The 19,806-nt window shown below is 32.9% G+C and overlaps 2 protein-coding genes across 2 annotated transcripts in view; both read left to right on the top strand.

The window, feature by feature from the left end:
- Positions 1–8,614, top strand: part of LOC134275279 (scavenger receptor class F member 1-like) — a 24,001-nt gene extending 15,387 nt beyond the window's left edge. The window contains exons 3-6 of the mRNA XM_062757552.1: positions 1,464–1,670; positions 5,811–6,053; positions 6,209–6,286; positions 8,112–8,614. Of these exons, the coding sequence (XP_062613536.1) occupies positions 1,464–1,670; positions 5,811–6,053; positions 6,209–6,286; positions 8,112–8,614 (1,031 nt within the window). The remainder of the gene's footprint in view (positions 1–1,463; positions 1,671–5,810; positions 6,054–6,208; positions 6,287–8,111) is intronic.
- A 1,685-nt stretch (positions 8,615–10,299) lies between these two features.
- LOC134275286 (uncharacterized) lies at positions 10,300–11,307 on the top strand. Its single transcript, XM_062757562.1, has one exon. The coding sequence runs from the start codon at positions 10,518–10,520 to the stop codon at positions 11,301–11,303; it is 786 nt and encodes a 261-aa protein (XP_062613546.1). The 5' UTR covers positions 10,300–10,517; the 3' UTR covers positions 11,304–11,307.
- The last annotated feature ends 8,499 nt before the right edge of the window (positions 11,308–19,806 follow it).

The following is a 19,806-nucleotide window of genomic DNA, read 5'->3' as shown; positions in this document are numbered from 1 at the left end:
TCGTCTGTTTCGTCTGTTTATCTCTGACACTCGTTTGATTTTCCTATTTTTTCTAATAAAGCAAGGATGGCAGAGAAAGTATCCAACGTTTAAATTTGGCAGGTTTGATTTGAAACCTAACATAAATATTCTTGAAATGAGTGATTCCGGTTTTTGCAATTTCTTGTCAAACTTTACAATAACAGAGATCGATCCCGAACAGGCGTCAAAAACCAGTATAATAAATCTTGAAGACCCGGCACTGCCGACTCCGGATGTTTCAGAAAGCAACAGCGTAAACCTGCGATTTAAACGAGTAACTGAAGAAGAATTAGCACAAATCAAAGATTTAAATTAATCAAAAGTCACAAAGATAAATACTCGATGGGGATTAAAGAGTCTGACAGGTATTGTAGTGATTATTTCTCCTACAGCATATAATACAACAGAAATAACAAAATTATGAAATTAAATTATTATTTTTAAGTAAATAACTTTCAAAACATGAGCATCATTGTGAATATATCAAATTTGTAGACTGGTACATACAAACGTTTGACTAACCCCTTTACATTGCTACAGCAGGGGAAGCAGGGGGAGAACTGGCGGAAAATCTAGCTCGATTTTACTGTTAAACAAAGTCATAAGACTACCCAAACAAAACATACTGGATACAATAAAACACCATAAATTCCAGGCGAGCCGCCATTAACAGACGTTTATCTGACATTGGTCGTAATATTAACAAAGTTATTGATAAAACATTTAAAATGGCTACTAATAGCTGACAACTTTTCTAAAGCACAGAATGAGCACAGAAAACTCTCTCCCCACATCTCCTTCGAAGGTAATTCCGAAAAAAGATTTACAGACAGTATCTGCTTACCTTTAACTTGCGTATTTATCTCCAATATATTTGCGTTTGGCTGTTTGGTTTAATGTTACCTTGCATTCTATGTCCATGGGACTAAAGTCCAGCATCAACTCAGTGTATATTTCTTTGATTTTAAAGTCGTCAAAGAGGGCTTAACATGTATCGGTATGTTTGAATCATGAAACTAAACATAAGAACTACCAAGACGGTATACAGAAAACTGAAGCACCAGTATATTCAGAAAAAATATTATTCATAGAAAAGCTAAAACCCTGAGTATAATTTTTTCTGTCTATGTATGGAATTCTTTATTGGCATTTTTTTCTGCAGTATGATTTGTAGCTGATTTCGAACATATTTTGTCTAGGGGTAAAAAAATCTCTGATAAAACGTAAGATAGTGTATGTAAATATATACATTATACATCAGTGCAACGAAACGCCTTTCAACTTGCTCTGAGATGGGTATCTCTATTATCAAAATCGCCACTGATACAATATTTTTTCTTTTCCAGCCAAGTCCAAACAAAAATTATATTACTAGTTATTTTGATTATTATAAACAGCCACACAGATGATTATATTATGTAAAATATTTTCACAATATGCAGATAACATATGTGAAGGAAATATCTGTACAGCAAGGCAAAGTTCAACAAGATTTGGGTTTCCTGCAGAAAGGGTGATTGACAAAAACATCCATCAAACATATAATCAATGTGCACATACTTCTGAAAGCGATCAAGAGGCATGGGTTATGGTTGACTTAGGAATGGAATATAAAATAAGAAATGTTGTTATTTATTACAGAACTGAAGGTAGGTGCATGTTTTAATTTCACTTTCCTGATTTAGATAACACTTATTTTACATTGAATTACAACTAAAATATGTATATTCATGAGCTTTATCTTACATAATTATTATATGTTATTATAAATATGCAAATTAAGAACTGTTTTAGATACATACACATGAGAAAGTCAATAAGAAATTAAACACACTAGTCAAGGTTTCAGAAGCCGCCATTGCAACTCATGATCAAGAATGTATGTTTCAGGAGAAAATTAAAATCTCGGAGCATGAGTTTTGAAATTAGATCTCATTTTAAACTACATGAACATGTATACTTAAACCTTATAAGAGGGTTACATGTACTAGGGAAAATCCTGCATGAGAGCTTTTGATAAATATTAACCGTTTCACACACTTTTATATGATAAATTATCTTCATTGGTTTAAGCTTAACCTCGGCCAATATTGTTATTTTTTAGGAGAATAATTTACTATACCCAGCACAAAAAGAGTCCATATATATTTCGGTAATATTCGCCATAAAAAACAGACAATCTACGATAAATGAAGCTATTCAGGATATAAAACATTAAAAATTACAAGATGTGTTAGTGGAACATTTTTTCTACCATAAAGCGGTATAGCAAAGATTTAACTTTTCTTAAATGGAAATGAAATTTGTTGGTACCAAAATAAGGTCTTCTAAAAAATGTTATCTTGAAATATGAAAGCACTGGCACCACGTACAATGTAGTCAAATGATAGGTCAAAGTTTTTGAGGGGTTGGTCAAATTCAGGAGTCAACGGGTCAAAGTAATTGTTTTTTAAAAAAGGTCTTGTCATAATTTTCAAAGACGAAAGTTTGTACATGAAAATGCTGTTGTCATGCAGCCTCTAATGTCTTTTTATTCAAATTGGGACTATATCATGACTTCTACTACGATTATTGCCGAGATCAAAGAAATGCCGCGGACATTATTCTTCAATAAATCACGAACGTCATCAAAATATTATCAGATCAGAAACACATATCAAACCTGTTCCGTTGAATTGTACATTTGACTTAAGGATGAAATACATAATTATTTAGATCACATTGTTGTGTCGTCTTCTGGAATTTAAACACTGCATATTGCATAACTAGCTGATGAATGTTGGTCTCGAAAGCTAAACGGGGCTGTTTCATGGACCTCTCTACGCCATTTTTAAACTCCGTGATTTTGGTGATAAAGTGGTGAAATGGGAAACTGTATATTCAAAAAGATTTATCTATACATGTACATGTACAAGCTACAAACATTTTTGATTTATTTGATAAAAGGCTAATTTTGATGCAGCGAAAGCACAAACCGTCTGTATTCTATCCACAGGTAAACAAACAAATTTCAACTCCGGTGATAAATTGAACAGCGTTATTGCAGCATGGTGACCTAATTCGTTTCTATATAGAGAAACAATCAGTCGTATTTTAGAGCTGCTAATTAGAATAGAAATAAATTCCTTGTTGTCGGAATTGATGCAGAGTAACCTCCTCGGTCGATAAATGCTGTCTAAAGTACAAAAGCCTCATTTAACGCCTTGGCCCTTATCTTTCAAACCGTTCATGGTAGCCAGGTGGTAGAGCGTTCGCTTCGTGATCGGGAGGGCCGGGTTCGATTCTCATTCGCGGCGCCGCGTCAAACCTAAGACGTAAAAATAGGTAGTGACTGTTCTTTCGCTAAGCGCTCGGCATCAGAAGTGACAGTCACGTTTTTTCGGATCTGACATTAAAAACGTAGGTCCTGTCTCACGGTAGACGGTAGGAACGATAAAGAACCCTCACTACTCAATGGCCCTGAGTGCCGAGTATAGGTCTAAATTTGAAGCCCTTCACCGGCATACGGTGACGTCTCCATATGAGTGAAAAATTCTCGAGAGGGACGTTAAACAATCAATCAATCAATCAATCAACATTTCTCAACCTCGGAGGTTATTCTACAACATTTACAAAAACGCGGACTTACACAATTATGGACTCTTTTGGTGTTGAAGTTTGTTATTCACCAGAAAAATATGTCCTAGCTCATATTCAACAACAGAAGAGTCAATGATATATTAAGTGCATGATCGTGAGAAAATAAGAAGATTTATTCAGCCAAGAAAAAAATCATGTCATGGGAATATGGATGTATGATATGCAACCCAAATAAAATATCCATACATCCATCATCGGACATAAATACGTCCCTGAAACGTTCTACTTTCCCATTTTTTCGTTCGCTCACCGTTTGTTTAGCGTTCGTTCACCGTTAGCTCAGCGTGCGTTCATCGTTCGCTCTCCGTTCACAGTATTGCGTTCACCGTTCACAGTGCGCTCGCGTTCACCGTTCGCTCTTCGTTCCGTTTACTTTGCGTTCACCTTGCGTGCACCGTTCACTTATCGTTCAGTCTTTATTGTCATTCGGAACTCCGAATTGAAAGGACTTATCTATTTGATGGTAAGGATTTACACGTTTTTAATTAAATAACTTAAATATCGTGTTTGAAGAATAATTATTTCATTGCTAAAACTATCTATGATATTTATATTTCTATTTTTATAATTTAGCTGTTACTTTATTCATGAAATTTCCCTGGAAAACAATACATTAAGTACCAACATGTATGTAGAACGATGTTAAAATATTTAATTTAAAAAATGGCCGTGTACAAATGCTTCACGCACGGCAACAATTTGTTAAATTTGCAATGCTTAAAGACGACAAATCATTAATGAATGTATAATAATTAATCCAAGTCTTTTACAAGACAAGAATACAATAAAAATATTTCTTCAGTTACACGTATTTTAAACTACACGTAGGTCTGAGAAGTATGATATGTTTGCCATTCAGTATAATTTAGACACCCCCCCCCCCCCCGCCCGGTGCCTTTTCTCCCGAAATCAAATTCTAAGTGAGTATCTTCAGTATTTAACTAATACGTATGTAATGTATATTGTACCACAAGAAAATCAGACTTAAAACCAACATCAAACAGTCATTAAACAATAGTATTTTAGAATACACTTGTGCCGACAGAAGTATTTTAAATTGGCAGGGAATATGTTTCAAACTAAATTTAAAACTTAATCCTTCCAAGTATATATTCCAATCATTTATTTTTTTTCTGCAGGAATGCAAAAACCAGATCTAGAAATGATAGGGGAAAATATTAAAACTTCTTGGAAATACTGACTGCCTTCGGCATGTTCGGTGAAACTTGATTTCCACGCCTCCACTGATGAATTGCTGGTCGGGACAAATTTAACCTTGTAAATGCTTAATTATACTGTTCCGTTGATATTTTAGAGCTTAATGTTCTATATCCCCTGTCCTTTATAACACATAAGCAAAAAGAGCATTCCTTTACGAGCCCCGAGGCTGCCATGGTTTACAAACACTTTCAATCATCAACACGACATTTTTCTCATGGGCGCCGCCATTACTGTATGCCTAATTCGATAACGTCAATTTTCATTGGCCCTCGAAAGGTCACATTAGGTTACACATATGAGTTTAGCGAAAATTTCGGTCTTGTGTCCCACGGGAGGTAAGAGAAGCGAGACCGACCTTGGGTTTCCGACGATGGAATCCTGGTCGTAACTTTGAAAACTACAGGTTGCATTAACACTTTAAATTTGGGAAAGTTGCTTTTAACAGAGCTATGACCAACAACCTTAAATATTATCCCTATGTACAATTCACAACTTACTTATTATACCAAACTCGAAGACTTGACCCCCTTATTTGCATATTAAAGTAAATTTTACATGTTGAATAAATTGCTTTTTAGGGAGAATGCTGACAGAGCTATTTTTTAGTTCCATTAAATTTAATGACGTTATTTGATTTTAATTTACAATAAACATGCACTAAAAGTAAATCTAACTAGTTCTGATATTTTGTGAAAAAATACCTAAAAATTCAGTTGTCTTGGAAATTTGGATTTTCATTAACATTAGTATAGGACACAAGTGACATAAAGTTACAGTGTTTTTCTTTTAAAGTTTTTACACGTTCACACACAATCATGCAGCTCTCTGAAATGATTGCAAACGATAATTATTTTGATTAAATCTTGGTAAAACCTTTAATGTTTGTAAAAACGAACGTTTCTCGAAGTTGTGTACCATGCATTTTATAGGAACTTCTAAGGAAGCCTGGAAACCGTATCGACTCAGGCAATATAGTTTAGAAGTACACTATTTGCAACGATGGATTCAATGTTTTAAAGATAACACATTGTTTCCTGATATTCCTTCAAGTATACAGAATGTATCGTGTAAAACAACAGCCAGGTATCTCAGAGTTAGAACAACGTATGACGCCCCTGAGGATTCTTTAAACCGGATAGCTATTCTTGAAATATGTGAAATTCAAGTTTACGGTAATCACTTTTCTTTGCATTAATGAATGACACCGTTGATTATATAATATTTATTATATTATGACAATTTATTCCTTTAGTGCCAGTTACAATTCACAATTATGTATGTAAATGTTATTTTTAAATCCTGTGATGATGCAATTATTTTTTTTCAGGATGTAATATTGGTAATTATGGCCCAAACTGTAAATCATGTGAAGGTTGTGAAAACTGTGACATAGATTATGGCTGCCGTAAGTACTTTCTGTTTGTAAAAATATTTAAAAAAAAATAGGCTGAAATATACTTTAAGAACTATGAATGCTCAATGCAAAGAACATCTAATTTCAATATAATAATTCAATAACTTCCAAATTTTTAATGTTTTTCAATCGATGTGCATAATGTTTTTATATGAAGCTTGGTTAAAAGATTTTAAGAGATAGGAGTTTACGTGGGTTTTAGGTTAAGGGCCATTCTTTGAGATTTGTATCTGAATAATAGTAAAAGGTAGGATTTTAATTATTGCTTAGATCAGAAAGTACGAAAACGTTTTAATTTTCTTCAGAAATCTTTTTTTTTCTAAATATACTAGTATTCAACTTTTAAATCACAGCATTAAAATTAAACTATTATTATGTAAGAGGAATATAGGACCGATGATAGAAAAACAACTTTTTTGCAGAGAGCAAGTACAAACAATTTATATTAAAAAGAATGAAGAAAAAATTAAAATAAACCAGATGCGTTTGTGAACACCGATGCCTCTGTATGGCCGCCTAGTGAATGTTAAACTTATCAAGTGCAAATTAAATTTGTTAGTATTCAAAGAAAAACTACAGTGGTGAAATATGAAAGCATAGAAATCATCTTGTATCTGGTATTTGGGTTTTCCAGAGTACAACATAAAACTGCTTACTTTAATGCCGCTCTATGGCATTCTTAGACGTCATTATTAATTAGGGAGGACTACCTACCTTCTGGAATTGTTTTTTTTTTTTTTTTTTCAAAAAAGTTATATATTACATTTTGCAAGTCTTAATTTGGAATCTGATATAACAAAATGAGACAAATTTTAACCGGAACAAATATGATTTCCTGTTTTTGCGACATTTTACAGAGGATGTACGAACAAACATTATTTACTGTATTGAATGTTAATTGTAAATTTTTTGACCTGCTGAGATTCGATTCCTGTATTTCAAAACTCTGAATAAATTTATAATATTAATTAGTATTATTTAACTACAGTTATTATCAGAATGATATTTCTGCTAATAGCCAAATATTCAAAAGTTCCAGCAGGTACCCGTGCTTGCTTCTTCATGCATATATTCGTATATATCAAAGAACATGTTCTTTTGATAAACATCTTTCTGTATCATCAAAGATAATATGTTTTACGGTATGACCGTTGGGGCGAGCGCAGTTCTGTACTATCATATAAACCTACACATGTACTGCCTATCATTCAAGAAAAAGAAAGAAAAATGAAGAAAACAAAACAATAAAAAGAAATCACTTCCCAAGCATCGGGATCGAGATTCCGAACTTCTCGGAAGTTTCCGACAAAATCGGAAATACCCGAACCGCTAAAGTGACGACAGTATGACGTCAGATAAAAAGTCCTGTTGACTTAGGACGCAAACGATAGTGTAGGCATGGAAATTTTACAATAAATCGTTGTTTGTAATTTTTTTCAAGTAAGTTGTTCCTTGGTTTTAGCCACCATGTTGCTATGCACCGCAAAGGATTATTGGAAGTTTGGAATTTTTTTCACGCGGTGAGATAAAAATTTCTTGGAACAATGTGCAGATTTCAAACCGAATTTCCTCCGTTCGTACACGTTAGTCTATTGAGCTCGCTACGCGAGCGGCGCTTCGCGCCGCCCCGCTGCGCTCGCTTTAAATACATACATAAAATTAAAGATTATTACTTAATATTATGAACGTTCTAATTACTTGAAAAGTCCTGTCTTCTTTACACTTACATTTTTAAGATAAGCTGATAATTTTCTTATTTCCGATTTGGTCTAATTAAGAAGAGACTGTCATGTATTATGTGGTTTCTTTTTTCCAGCTGTCCTGTGTAGCCCACATTGCACACAAGGAACCTGTGATTTTAATGGAAACTGTGAAATGGGATGTAATGCAGGATATTGGGGGGATAAATGTAACAAAAAATGTCCGATGAACTGTTTTAATAACGTATGCATAAAAACAAATGGATACTGCGCATACTGTACCAACGGTTTTTATGGGATGGATTGCAGAAATCGTTGTGGTAATTGTAGTTCAGGTTCTTGTTATATTAACGATGGGCACTGTTCTGGGGACTGTAATATTGGATTTTATGGAAACGGATGTAATAGACCATGTTATCGCAACTGTTTCAACCAGAAATGCAGAAAAGATGATGGGTATTGCGAAAAATGTAAAAGCGGCTTTTATGGCGATCTTTGTAAAACTCCATGCAGTCCAAATTGTCTACAATCTGCATGTTATCGCAGTAATGGAGCTTGCATTGAAGGCTGTAAAGGGCATTGGGCAGGAGCACAATGCAATGGTAAATGTTTGGAATAAATATATTTAACTAATTTAATTTTTTCTTAAGAAATAGGAGTATAATTGACATGCAATGTGGCCATAAATGACAATCGAATCATTTTTAACTAAATCAGAAGTAGATCAGTTTATTGTATCAGACAGAAGAAATTAGTTTCGAGTAAGGATGTAACATAGGATATACTAGTGCACAATTTAGATTTAGTTTGCACAGTTTTGTTTTTAACTTCATTTACGAATGTGATGATATCTATTAGCAAAAATATAAACATGTATGCTGACTTTGTATAATAACTGAAAAACTCTTTATCAATATTGTGACAAAAGTTAAAAACCATTATCTCCAGCCATTACCTGGAGTTTGCTCATAGCTTTCTTATTTCCGCCAGATTGCTAAACGTTTTTTTTTCATCATTGAATATTAATGCATTTTCAGTATATATTGCAAATAGAGAAGTCGTTTATTTGCAGAATGTGATGAAACACATTATGGATCCAACTGTATCCAGGAATGTAATGTTAATTGCGTAGATAAAAAATGTTTAAAGGGTGTGTGTTCCCTGGGATGTAATAATGGGTTTTATGGAGACAAGTGTAACAAAACATGCAATCCATCATGTCTATCTGACTGTAATAGAGACAATGGTAGTTGTGTGGGTGCTTGTGAAATTGGTAAATTTGGCAATACGTGTGATAAAGAGTGCAATTTAACATGTAAAAATGGATGCATAAAGAGCAGTGGTCTGTGCAACAGTTGTTATGACGGAAAGTATGGTACGACTTGTCAGAAAAATTGTGGTACTGGCTGCAGAGCTGGTTGTGATCAGGATAATGGTAGTTGTGTATGCAAACGAGGATGGCAAGGACATTCATGTGATGGTAAGGTTACAAAATGCTACGAGCATTGATGACGTTTTTCGTCCATTTTTTCTTTAAGGGTCCTCCACACACCCACAGGTTATGCTCTCATATTATTGAGCATTACTTTTAATAATCATATCAACCTTTAAAAACTGTCCAGGGATTAAAATGTAATTTATACTGATTTTTTTAAAATAATTATTTCACAAGTTATAAGAATTTTTTCCAAGAGCATTTTCATACCTAGCACAACAAACTTTGTCTTATCCTTTCGTATATTATTAAGCTCACAGAATAACCATAAAAATTTAATTTTATCTATCAACATATTTTTTACAGAAATCTATTTTATTTATAAAAAGTACACAAAACTCATTTTCTCTGAAATACATTTCGAGAAAAATCAATAAGGACTCTTTTTGTGGAGAAAAAACATTAATGAATTAGATTACATGAAAAAATTGAATTAAAATTAAATGCACTGATGTAGAAAAAACATTTTCAAAATCTTTGGTATCAAAGTTCCTTTTTGGAGTTATCTTTCCTGTTGCCCGGGACTCAAAAACTTTGGCAAGTCTCCGCATACGTCACCATACTATATTTAGTAATTACTGGCCACTGAACAATGAGATGATGTATTATTGAAACGCACAAATTAATGTGCCGAAATGTCAACTATCAAAACAGACTCAGTTGATTAGCCTGAAAGGATAAATAACCTAAACGTTTTTCGTCATAGCCACCGGTACCTGTTGTTTACGAATTATTATGTAACATAATCCAAGACGTCTGTTGTTCTTTTATTTAACAAAAAACCGCACATCCTTTTCCATCGGTCATGTATTTATTGAAGGTATCACAACACGTGTCTGTCGTACACGTGTTTACCTAGTGTTGTTTAAAATAGATAATCGATCGGATTGGTTAATGTATTTTTAGAATACCTGTTCTACAGGTATTCTATTAAAGCACGCACGCTTTACCGTGAGTTCAAGTTTAACGCCATTCGAAGGCTCTCTCTCAAACTGTGCAGTCTGACATTCAAGATAAGTTTTTCTCCATGGATAATGAGGAAGATATTCTCATGACTGACGAGACAACGGGAGGGATTCCTAAGCTACCAGATAACGCACAGTCCACGTCTACTTCATTCGCTTTGACAGACGCAGTCAAATTATTGTCTACAGCTATATCCACCCAATTTCAACAATTATCTGAAAAGCTGCAGGAAGACAGTAAATCTTCAGCTCAGGAACTTTCTAAGAAGCTCAAGGACAACATAGCTGGGAAGTTAAAATACGAAGGAAACAAGGTTCAGTATTTGTTTAATGAAGAATTGTTAGAGGAACTTGATAAACTCAAAGATTTATCTACTCATAATGACAAAGTTGTTAAACGAATCAATGAAAAACTTAAAACCAGGCAAAAGTATATCAGAATTGCAGACGGTTCCCCAGCTGGGTGGAAGACAGTACAAGAGTACCAATGTAATGATATTGCCGACGACTCGGATGACGAGAAAAAGATTAGGAGCGCGGAGAACAGAGCCCTCAGAAACAATAGACGGATTAAAAAGCCTCGTTTCCAACCTTATGGCAAGCCCGTCCCTTCTGCTGCTGCTGGTTCTGCTGCTCAGCTTTCCGCACTCGCATTGCAACAGGCAAACACAGTACAACAAGCCGGCACCAGCAAATTTATTCAGCAGCCCTTTCGCTTCAGTAGCAGACGGACACCACAGCCCAGCGACGTCTGCTACAAGTGTTTCCAGACTGGGCATTGGAAAACAGGATGTCCCCTCAACAGTCTATACACCAGCAGCGCAGGCTCCAATATTAAGTCAAATTGATGATAAGTATATACTATCTGTAGATATGTTTGATCAGATAACTGATAATGAGATAATGATTGAACATTGCAAGTTTTTATCAATACAAGATTCAAATGAGTCTTATAAAGGAGTGAAAAATAGTTTGCACAAACATTATGATTTCTGGGAAAAGATGGGTGCATTTGATGATATTTTGAGAATTATAAAAACTGGATATAATATTCCTTTTGCAGTTAATCCACCTAGAATTCATTTGAAGAATAACAAATCTGCTCTTCAGAATTTTTCCTTTGTTTCAGAAAGCATAGAAGATCTGATTCAAACAGGTTGCGTTATACAGGTACCATTCAGACCATTTGTAGTGAGCCCATTGAGCGTCGAAGAAAACAGAGAAAAGAAGCGTTTGATTTTAGATCTAAGTGTTTTAAATTCATACTTGAAAAAAGAAAAAGTAAAGTTTGAAGATTATAAAGTGGCTTTACAATATTTCGAGAAAAATTGCTTCTGTATTAAGTTTGACTTGAAATCAGGTTACCACCATATAGATATTTGTAAGGAATGCCAAACATTTTTGGGTTTTCAGTGGAAAGATAATTATTATTGTTTTACAGTTCTTCCGTTTGGTTTGTCTACAGCCCCATATATATTTACAAAATGTTTACGGGCTATGGTGAAGTATTGGCGTACTAACAATATAAAGATTGTTCTTTATTTAGATGACGGTATAGCCATGTCGGAGTCATTCGAAGAGTGTCAGAGAATTTCAAGTTTTATCAAGTCATCATTAAACGAGGCAGGATTTTTAATCAATTTTGAAAAATCGATTTTCAGCCCAGTGCAAGACTTGGAATGGTTAGGTATCAGATGGAATTCAGTAGCGTTTGAAATTTCTATTCCAGAAAGAAGAATTCAAGACATCGAGACTAACATTGCTCAATTTCTTTCAGATTTACCCAAGGTTTCGGCTAGGGCATTGGCCAGAGTTGTGGGGAAAATAATGTCATTACATTCAGTTATGGGTAACGTTTGTAGGTTAATGACAAGATATTGCTACATGGAAATTGTTCTCAAAACATCATGGGATGGTACACTTTATTTTAGTTTGCTATTAACACGATGAAAGAATTGAAATTTTGGTTACAAAATATCCGAAATTATAATGAAAGAAAACTTAAGATTACACAAAGAGAAAGTACATTGGTGTATTCAGATGCTAGCGCAGTAGGCACTGGGGCATATACAGTGGGCATAGATGAGCAGTTTTTCCACCAGGTGTGGAACGAACATGAAATGAATAAAAGTTCAACATGGAGAGAGATGAAGGCAATAGAATTAGCTTTGATTTCATTTGATGAAATGTTGTTTTAAAAATGTACCAAATGGTTTACAGATAACCAGAGCTGTGTCCATATTTTACAGTCAGGTAGTATGAAGACAGAATTGCAAGAAATAGCTTTTAACATATTTTCATTTTGCAGGAAGCACAGCATTTCTATCGATATCCAGTGGATCCCTAGAGACAAAAATCAAAAAGCCGATTACTTAAGTAAACTTGTCGACTATGAAGATTGGGGTGTGTCTCATGATTTTTTTGAATTTATTGATTCTTTATACGGTCCACATACTATTGATAGATTCGCTAGTGCAAAGAACAATAAATTGTCTAGATTTAATTCACTTTTCTGGAACCCAGGGACAGAAGCTGTCGATTCTTTTACGCAAAACTGGACGTTAGAAAATAATTGGCTGGTTCCGCCTATTTTCTTAGTTATAAAAACTATAAAGTATCTTGTCAGTAGCAAAGCTGTAGGGACATTAATTGTACCTAAGTGGAAATCAGCTTCCTTTTGGCCTTACATATATAAAGACAAAGTTGATACTTATGAATATGTTGCAGATATATTAGAGTTCAAAGATGTGTCTGGAATATATGTACAAGGTCAGAACAAAAACACGGTTTTTGGTTCGAACAAGTTTTTATCTCCAGTATTAGTAATTAGACTGGATGCTAGTATGTTGTAATGTATATAATTTGTAAATACATGTTATTATGCTGTTTGATCGGTAGAAGTGTATTGTGTTATGTGCATTGCAGTTGATGATGGCCCTGGTGCACATATAGGCATTAGTGAACCTGGTACAGAGGTATTGCAGATGTTAAAAAAAAAAAAAAAAAAATAGGCCCTGGTATGTATTGTACTGCAGATGATAGACTAAAGTTGTATGAAAATTTAAAAATTGAGGTCCTGGTACTATATTGTACTGCAGATGTTGAAATAACGTTTTTCTGAGTTCTTTATAGACAAACAGAAGTCATACAGGTCGTGTATTGCAGAGATTTGGCCCTGGTACACGTAATATCATATTTCTCTATATACGTCACAAGTCACATGGTGTGGAGGACCCTTAAGGTCAGACGACACGTTCCTCAAAAATATATATTTTTCCCAAGAATTTGTCATTGAAGTATAGGTTCTTAAACAATTTTTTTCACAAAAAATTAGAGTACCATACCAGGCATTTGGACAAGACACCAGAGGGTGATATTTCTTATATAATCCATATGGGCAATCTTCTGAATGGCCTATGTAACAATTTTTGGTGAACTTGTATCTATAAAACATATTGAAAACAATGTAGCAACCACAAAAGAATGACAATTATGAATTAATTTTAGATAATATCAAGCAATACAAAACATATATTTGAGGAACGTGTCATGTGACCTTAATACGTCGATCAAAGGACAAAGTGTTACATTTATTTTTTAAATCATTCCGGGGATATTGAATACACAACTCTACATGTATATCTGAGCTGGTTTTCTACCAAAAAATGGTCTTCTGTGTTCGAATTATACATTACAAAGAAATAGTATTTATGATTGGACCTTCTTCAACTAAAGCAAAAATGTTATAATATTATATTATATTATACAATTCTACTATAGATAAGCACATGTAAAGTATGTCAAGAAATGATTAATTTCTTTTTTTAAAGACTGTAGCCCATATTTTTATGGTGATTTTTGTGAAAATGAATGTAGCCTGCACTGTCAAAACGGAACCTGCTTCTCTAATAATGGTTCATGTATAGGTGGATACAATGGTGATTTTACAGATATGCAGTGCAAACAAGGTACTATTTTCAATTAACTTTAAATTAATGTTAATGATAAATTATTTTTAGAATTTATGATCGAAACTAAAAAAAAAAAAAAACAACTTAAGGGGGCCGACGATAGTTTCCATTGCGCAATATTTCGCGCATTAAGTACAATGAAGCGTATTTACTCTTTTAAAGAAACTTGTTTCGCTTAATTAATAAAAATAAACAAAATTAAGAAATTATAGGTATAAAAATGTAATTACAATTTGATATAACGGATTTTTTAACCGATTTTGCAATTGATAGGTAGGTTGACGCCGTTGCAGTGTTTTTTGACGTTATGATAATCTGTAGCTCTTAAGGAAGGCCCACACTTTTACGGATGCGGTTCTGATTTTACATATCAATATAAAATTCTGATTTTCACATTTCTATTGATATAAATCTTTTTGGGTGATTGAAAATGATTTAGCAAGTATATATTTGTTTATTTTAGTGTTATTGTGCATATATAGGATTTAATATACATTATTTATGGAAATTAACACTTTGCACTCTGTCCATAAGATCTATATGTCACTTAGTACATACACAAACACAAAATTTTTAATTGCTTTTATGGACCTAAATCTTTTTAATTTTCTTTTAAGCAAACTAACCTGAGATCTATTTTTATTTATTTAGAGCCTATATCATCCATTTAATTTTTACTTTTTAAAAATTTTGCATTGAATAATTGAAAAAAATTGATCTTCCAAAAATGGGGGTATACGTCTTCAAAAGACTGTTATGTTAAAATTCTCTGGTCAATCATAATAAATTAGCTGTTTTTGTTAACATAAGATATAACACTTAACAGTTTTAAAGAAAAAATGGCATCTTAACATTTAGAATTTTGAGAATTATAAAAAATAAAGATATTTAGAGATTTTTTTCTGAAAGGCATGGACAGATTCAGCACCAATTTGCTAATGTTTTGCAGTAAAGATTTCAAATATTCTCTTGTCAAATGAATATTTTTTATCTTCATAAGTTTTAACATAAATTTGATGTGATTTGGTGCATAACTAAAAGAAATATGATATCATACTTTTTTATGTTCAATTTTGGCTGTTGAGTTTTTAGAGGTATGTGCGCTGAGACATGCTGTATGAAAATTAACCTGCAAAGATATGTCTTTTATGGGTGTTTTAGTAAGTTTAAGACTTGTTCAAAGTATTCAAATTGAAAAATTATCAGTTTGACAGAAAATTCTGAAAGTACGGACCTACCTTAAAGAAAGGGGTACTAAAAATATTATTAAAGAAAAAGTAATAAACATACGCTCTTGAAATTTAAAACTTGAAAATTTTAGAATATCTCTAATATTTTTATTACGTTTTCACGTGAATCAATTGTGTACGTCATATTTTGTAATACTCTAAAAAAAAAATAGTAAAATTTGCTAATTTTTTGCATTTTGAGATGCCCCCTCTGGTAACAAGACGGTAGAATTTTGTGTTTCTTACATATATTGTATAATATAGTATTACTCATCAAATATCATAGTTTGAACAAAATGTCTATTGTAGTATTTGTATAATTTGCTTTAAAATGCTAAAAATGGGCATTTTCCTATATAATCCTATAGTAAATGTACCTGTATTTTGAGACGGTCCCTCAAAAATAACTGGACGGTAGATTTCCCCCAAACTTTGCATGTACACTGAAGTTAATGTAAGTTATATATGGTATAAAAATGAAGAGTTTCGCTATTGTAGTTTTCACAAAATAAAACTATAGTCGGCCCCCTTAAACAATCCTTGTGCATGTAAAATTGTTCAGATCACATTTTCTCACACACATTGCTAATCAAATAAATCAAGTTTATAATTATTATCCGCTCGAAACGCATATAATGAGGGGATATAGTAAAGATATGTTAAAACAGCACAAAGATCGAAATGACCAATTACACTTCTTTGTAATACAACATTCATAAATCAGAAAATTTATGGATAAAACATAAAATTTACTAACAATTATTCATTCTATGGGAATAAGGAACAGTATTCAAGATCATAAAACAAGTCCAAGTCAATAAAACAATACGAAAATGGAGCAGTGATCCTTCGACTTAAGGAAGCATTCCAATAGAACCTCATCATGTGAGGTTGATAATTAGAAGAAACAACGCCTTAATAAAAAAGTAAAAAATTCAACACTACGCAGTGATGATAAGGGTGTCCAAAGACTTAAATTGCCTTAAATATACATTTAATTTGAGCTAGATTTTAACTTCAATATGTGATCCTTTTTTGAAATTGCAGTCAACTTGAGATAACGTTTAATCAGGTATTATAATTAAGCAAGTCTGTGATGTCACATGACTGTGTTGATCACGTGGCGGACATTTATGTTTTTCTTAATATTGCACAAAAATTACTTCGGCACAAGTGCAAAACAAAATTATTATGCAAAGTTTGTAACATACTAAGTAGATCAATTTATTGTGATCTCTCTACATAAAAAGTGCTGGGGCAGGTTTAATTTTTACTTCTCAAGAAAATATTAAACGAGAATTCAACTTACCAAAATAAGAAGGGATATTTTCCACTCTTTATCGCGATTTATACCAAAATGAATAAACTACATACGATTCCCCAGCAAAATTCAGTAAGAGGATGTACTTCTCGTTTAGATTAACGCAGAATATCTTTAATTTATCCTTGTCTGTCACTTGTGCCAGTCAAATATAAACATGATTTATAAATTCTAATTCTGTATACGGACGTGTACGGGGAGCGTTTCACATATATTTTTCGCTATTGTTTGAATATGTGCATATTGGCCAAGCTAAAGGAAACGGATATCTATATTTCAAATGTTCAACATCATAACAGCACATGTTGCATAAAAACAATCCCAGCACTTGAATTAAGCAACAACGCCCCCAAAAAATCTACACGCCATGTGTAAAAATTATGACACTTTCCCCGTCTTGTAAGCTCAAGTATGCAGTGACTTGACGTCATATTCTATTATGACGTCATATCTAGGTAGTTCAGAGAAATATTTTCAGTTTGATTAGTTTGATATTTTACGGTCAGCCTTATCCTAGCCGCGTACACCACTAATAACTAATTTCTATTTATGATAAAAGTTATGAAAAATAATCTCTGAACCATGAAAAGTGCTCCTAGAATCCTACCTCCCACCACAAAACCAAAATACAAAACGTTCGGATGAATTCATATCAAAATAAATGCCCTTCATACATGAGATCAATTAAATGTCATCAATTTACGTTAACCAATTGATTTTAGCAACACTTTCAAAAAAAAAACCTATGAAATCAAGAACTTTCGATAGAAAGAAAAATTATGTTTCAAAATTATGCGCCGTAGTGCTAAACGTTTGCGCAATTGTTGTTTAAAAAGACAGAGGAAAGGTTGATCGGGATTTAAATCACTTCTGCTTTCATTATATGAAGAGATTGTTAAAAAAAATATGTGTACCCTATTCTGATTGCATTTCGCGTGAATCACACATTAAATTCATGTTGAATAAATGCTGTTAAATCCTGATTTCATATGTTTATTTACATGAATTCTAATAACTTTTCACTTTAATTCTGCAAATATGATTATCAATAGGATCGACGTCGAATGTTTTATATTTAACCCCTTTATAAATACATACATGTATCTATTACAAGAAAACATTGATGTAACCAACAATTGTCGCCCGGGAAATATATAAAAGTAAACAATGAAAATGAGTCTTGATTATCAAACCGTTTCGATATGTGTGAAAAGGAATGCGTCTAATTGATGGAGATGATAGTCGCGAATATTTTGAAAACTTGTAGTCGGATAAAAATCAATAAAAAACGATACCATTTTAAACTTGATCAATTCCCAAGTAAATGTTGGCTGCATAAAATATAAATTGAAGTTAGACGCACGCATCATCTATATTTAAAAATGTATTAATTTTCAATTTTAGAATACAAAACACGAACTGTGCAGAGTACGTTTTTATCCGATAAGTAAAATTCGAAGTTCTAAAAAAAGGGACCTGTCGTTTTTTCGATAGTAAATGATAAGCAACTTTATATACTAAATATGAAAAACATATATATTTTTACAGATTCACTTTATGGAAGTAAATATATTATGTATCTCATAATTTATAAACGGAAAGAACATTCTGATTAACAATCTTTTTCAATGTTTAGAAAACCTTTAATTCTAAATAACTACTCCCACCCCAATCCCCATACACCAACACTTAAACTTATATGTACAGAGTTGTTTACATTAAGTTATCACATGTTTCAATTCACTTCTACCACCTTAAATCAGTCTTTATATATAGTTTTTTTTAAAAATGTTATATTTAAGGTTCACCTCATATAGCTTAATATGATGTCGTATTCTATATGTAAGTATGATATCCTGATTTGTCCCGCTTCAGATAAATTTGTAGATTACTAATTGAATAAAAGCTAATCACGTGACGCCCTGAAATTGTCCATATTACGTCTCCGTCAAGGAGTAATATGAAAATCGTACACGCGATTCCGTGCCAAGCGCCGTAAATAAAAATGGCGGCTAAGAACCGGTTTGCGTAGTTAGTTGAATTACTTAAAGAAGTCGGTTCAATTTATGCATTATGTAGATATACCAATTGATTGATTAACACTAGATTGTTCATTTGAAGCATTAAAATAAAATAGAGACTTCATGTTTTCATATCCTATTAAAAATTTTCTCCTAAACGTCCAGATCTCGGACAACTGGCTTTATAAAATTGCAATGTACTTGAATTTCTTGGTAAACAGGTATAATTGAGTACTTTCAGAGAAGAAAAATAATATGAGCGCACTCTCTGAACTAAAAAATGAAACATGTCTTTTAATCCTCAGAAATAGTTCTATCATTTACTAATTGCATATTTTAGATCAGAGGTTGTGCTCTATATTGAATATCGAAAAAAGCTTTAAAAATGGATAAATTCGTAACACAGTCAGTTAATGACCTAATACGAAGTCATACAGGGTGTGAAATGGAAATCCGTATTGGGCGAGGCGAAGCCGAGTCCCAATATAGATTTCCATTTCAAAGCCTGTATGACTCCGTATTAGGTCACTAACTGACTGTGTAACTAATAGTATTTTTACCACTCCTGCAGAGCTTGTGATTGTCTGCGTGTTAATTTGTTCTTATGCGAAATTTCATGCAATATATATGGTATCGACATAAGAATGGAAATAATCATTGACAATATATATCTATCTAAATATCGAGTTGAAGGCCATAGCAAGTGCTTTTTTTCTTTTCACGTATAAAATTTTAAACAAAATCTTCTTCTTCATATGAATACAAAATGAATAGAAAATCGCTCTGATATCAACGGTAATACCAAGAAA

The sequence above is a fragment of the Saccostrea cucullata genome, unplaced genomic scaffold (genome assembly GCF_032062105.1).
Source record: "Saccostrea cucullata isolate Sc308-1 unplaced genomic scaffold, CSIRO_AGI_Scuc_v1 ctg754, whole genome shotgun sequence".
Lineage (NCBI taxonomy): Eukaryota > Metazoa > Mollusca > Bivalvia > Ostreida > Ostreidae > Saccostrea > Saccostrea cuccullata.
The sequence above is the reverse complement of the archived record's forward strand: the minus strand, read 5'-3'. Positions and strand labels throughout refer to the sequence as shown.

Bases quoted from the DNA above. Each gene is read 5' to 3' on its own strand.
- LOC134275286 (XM_062757562.1), top strand. From the start codon at position 10,518: ATGGATAATGAGGAAGATATTCTCATGACTGACGAGACAACGGGAGGG.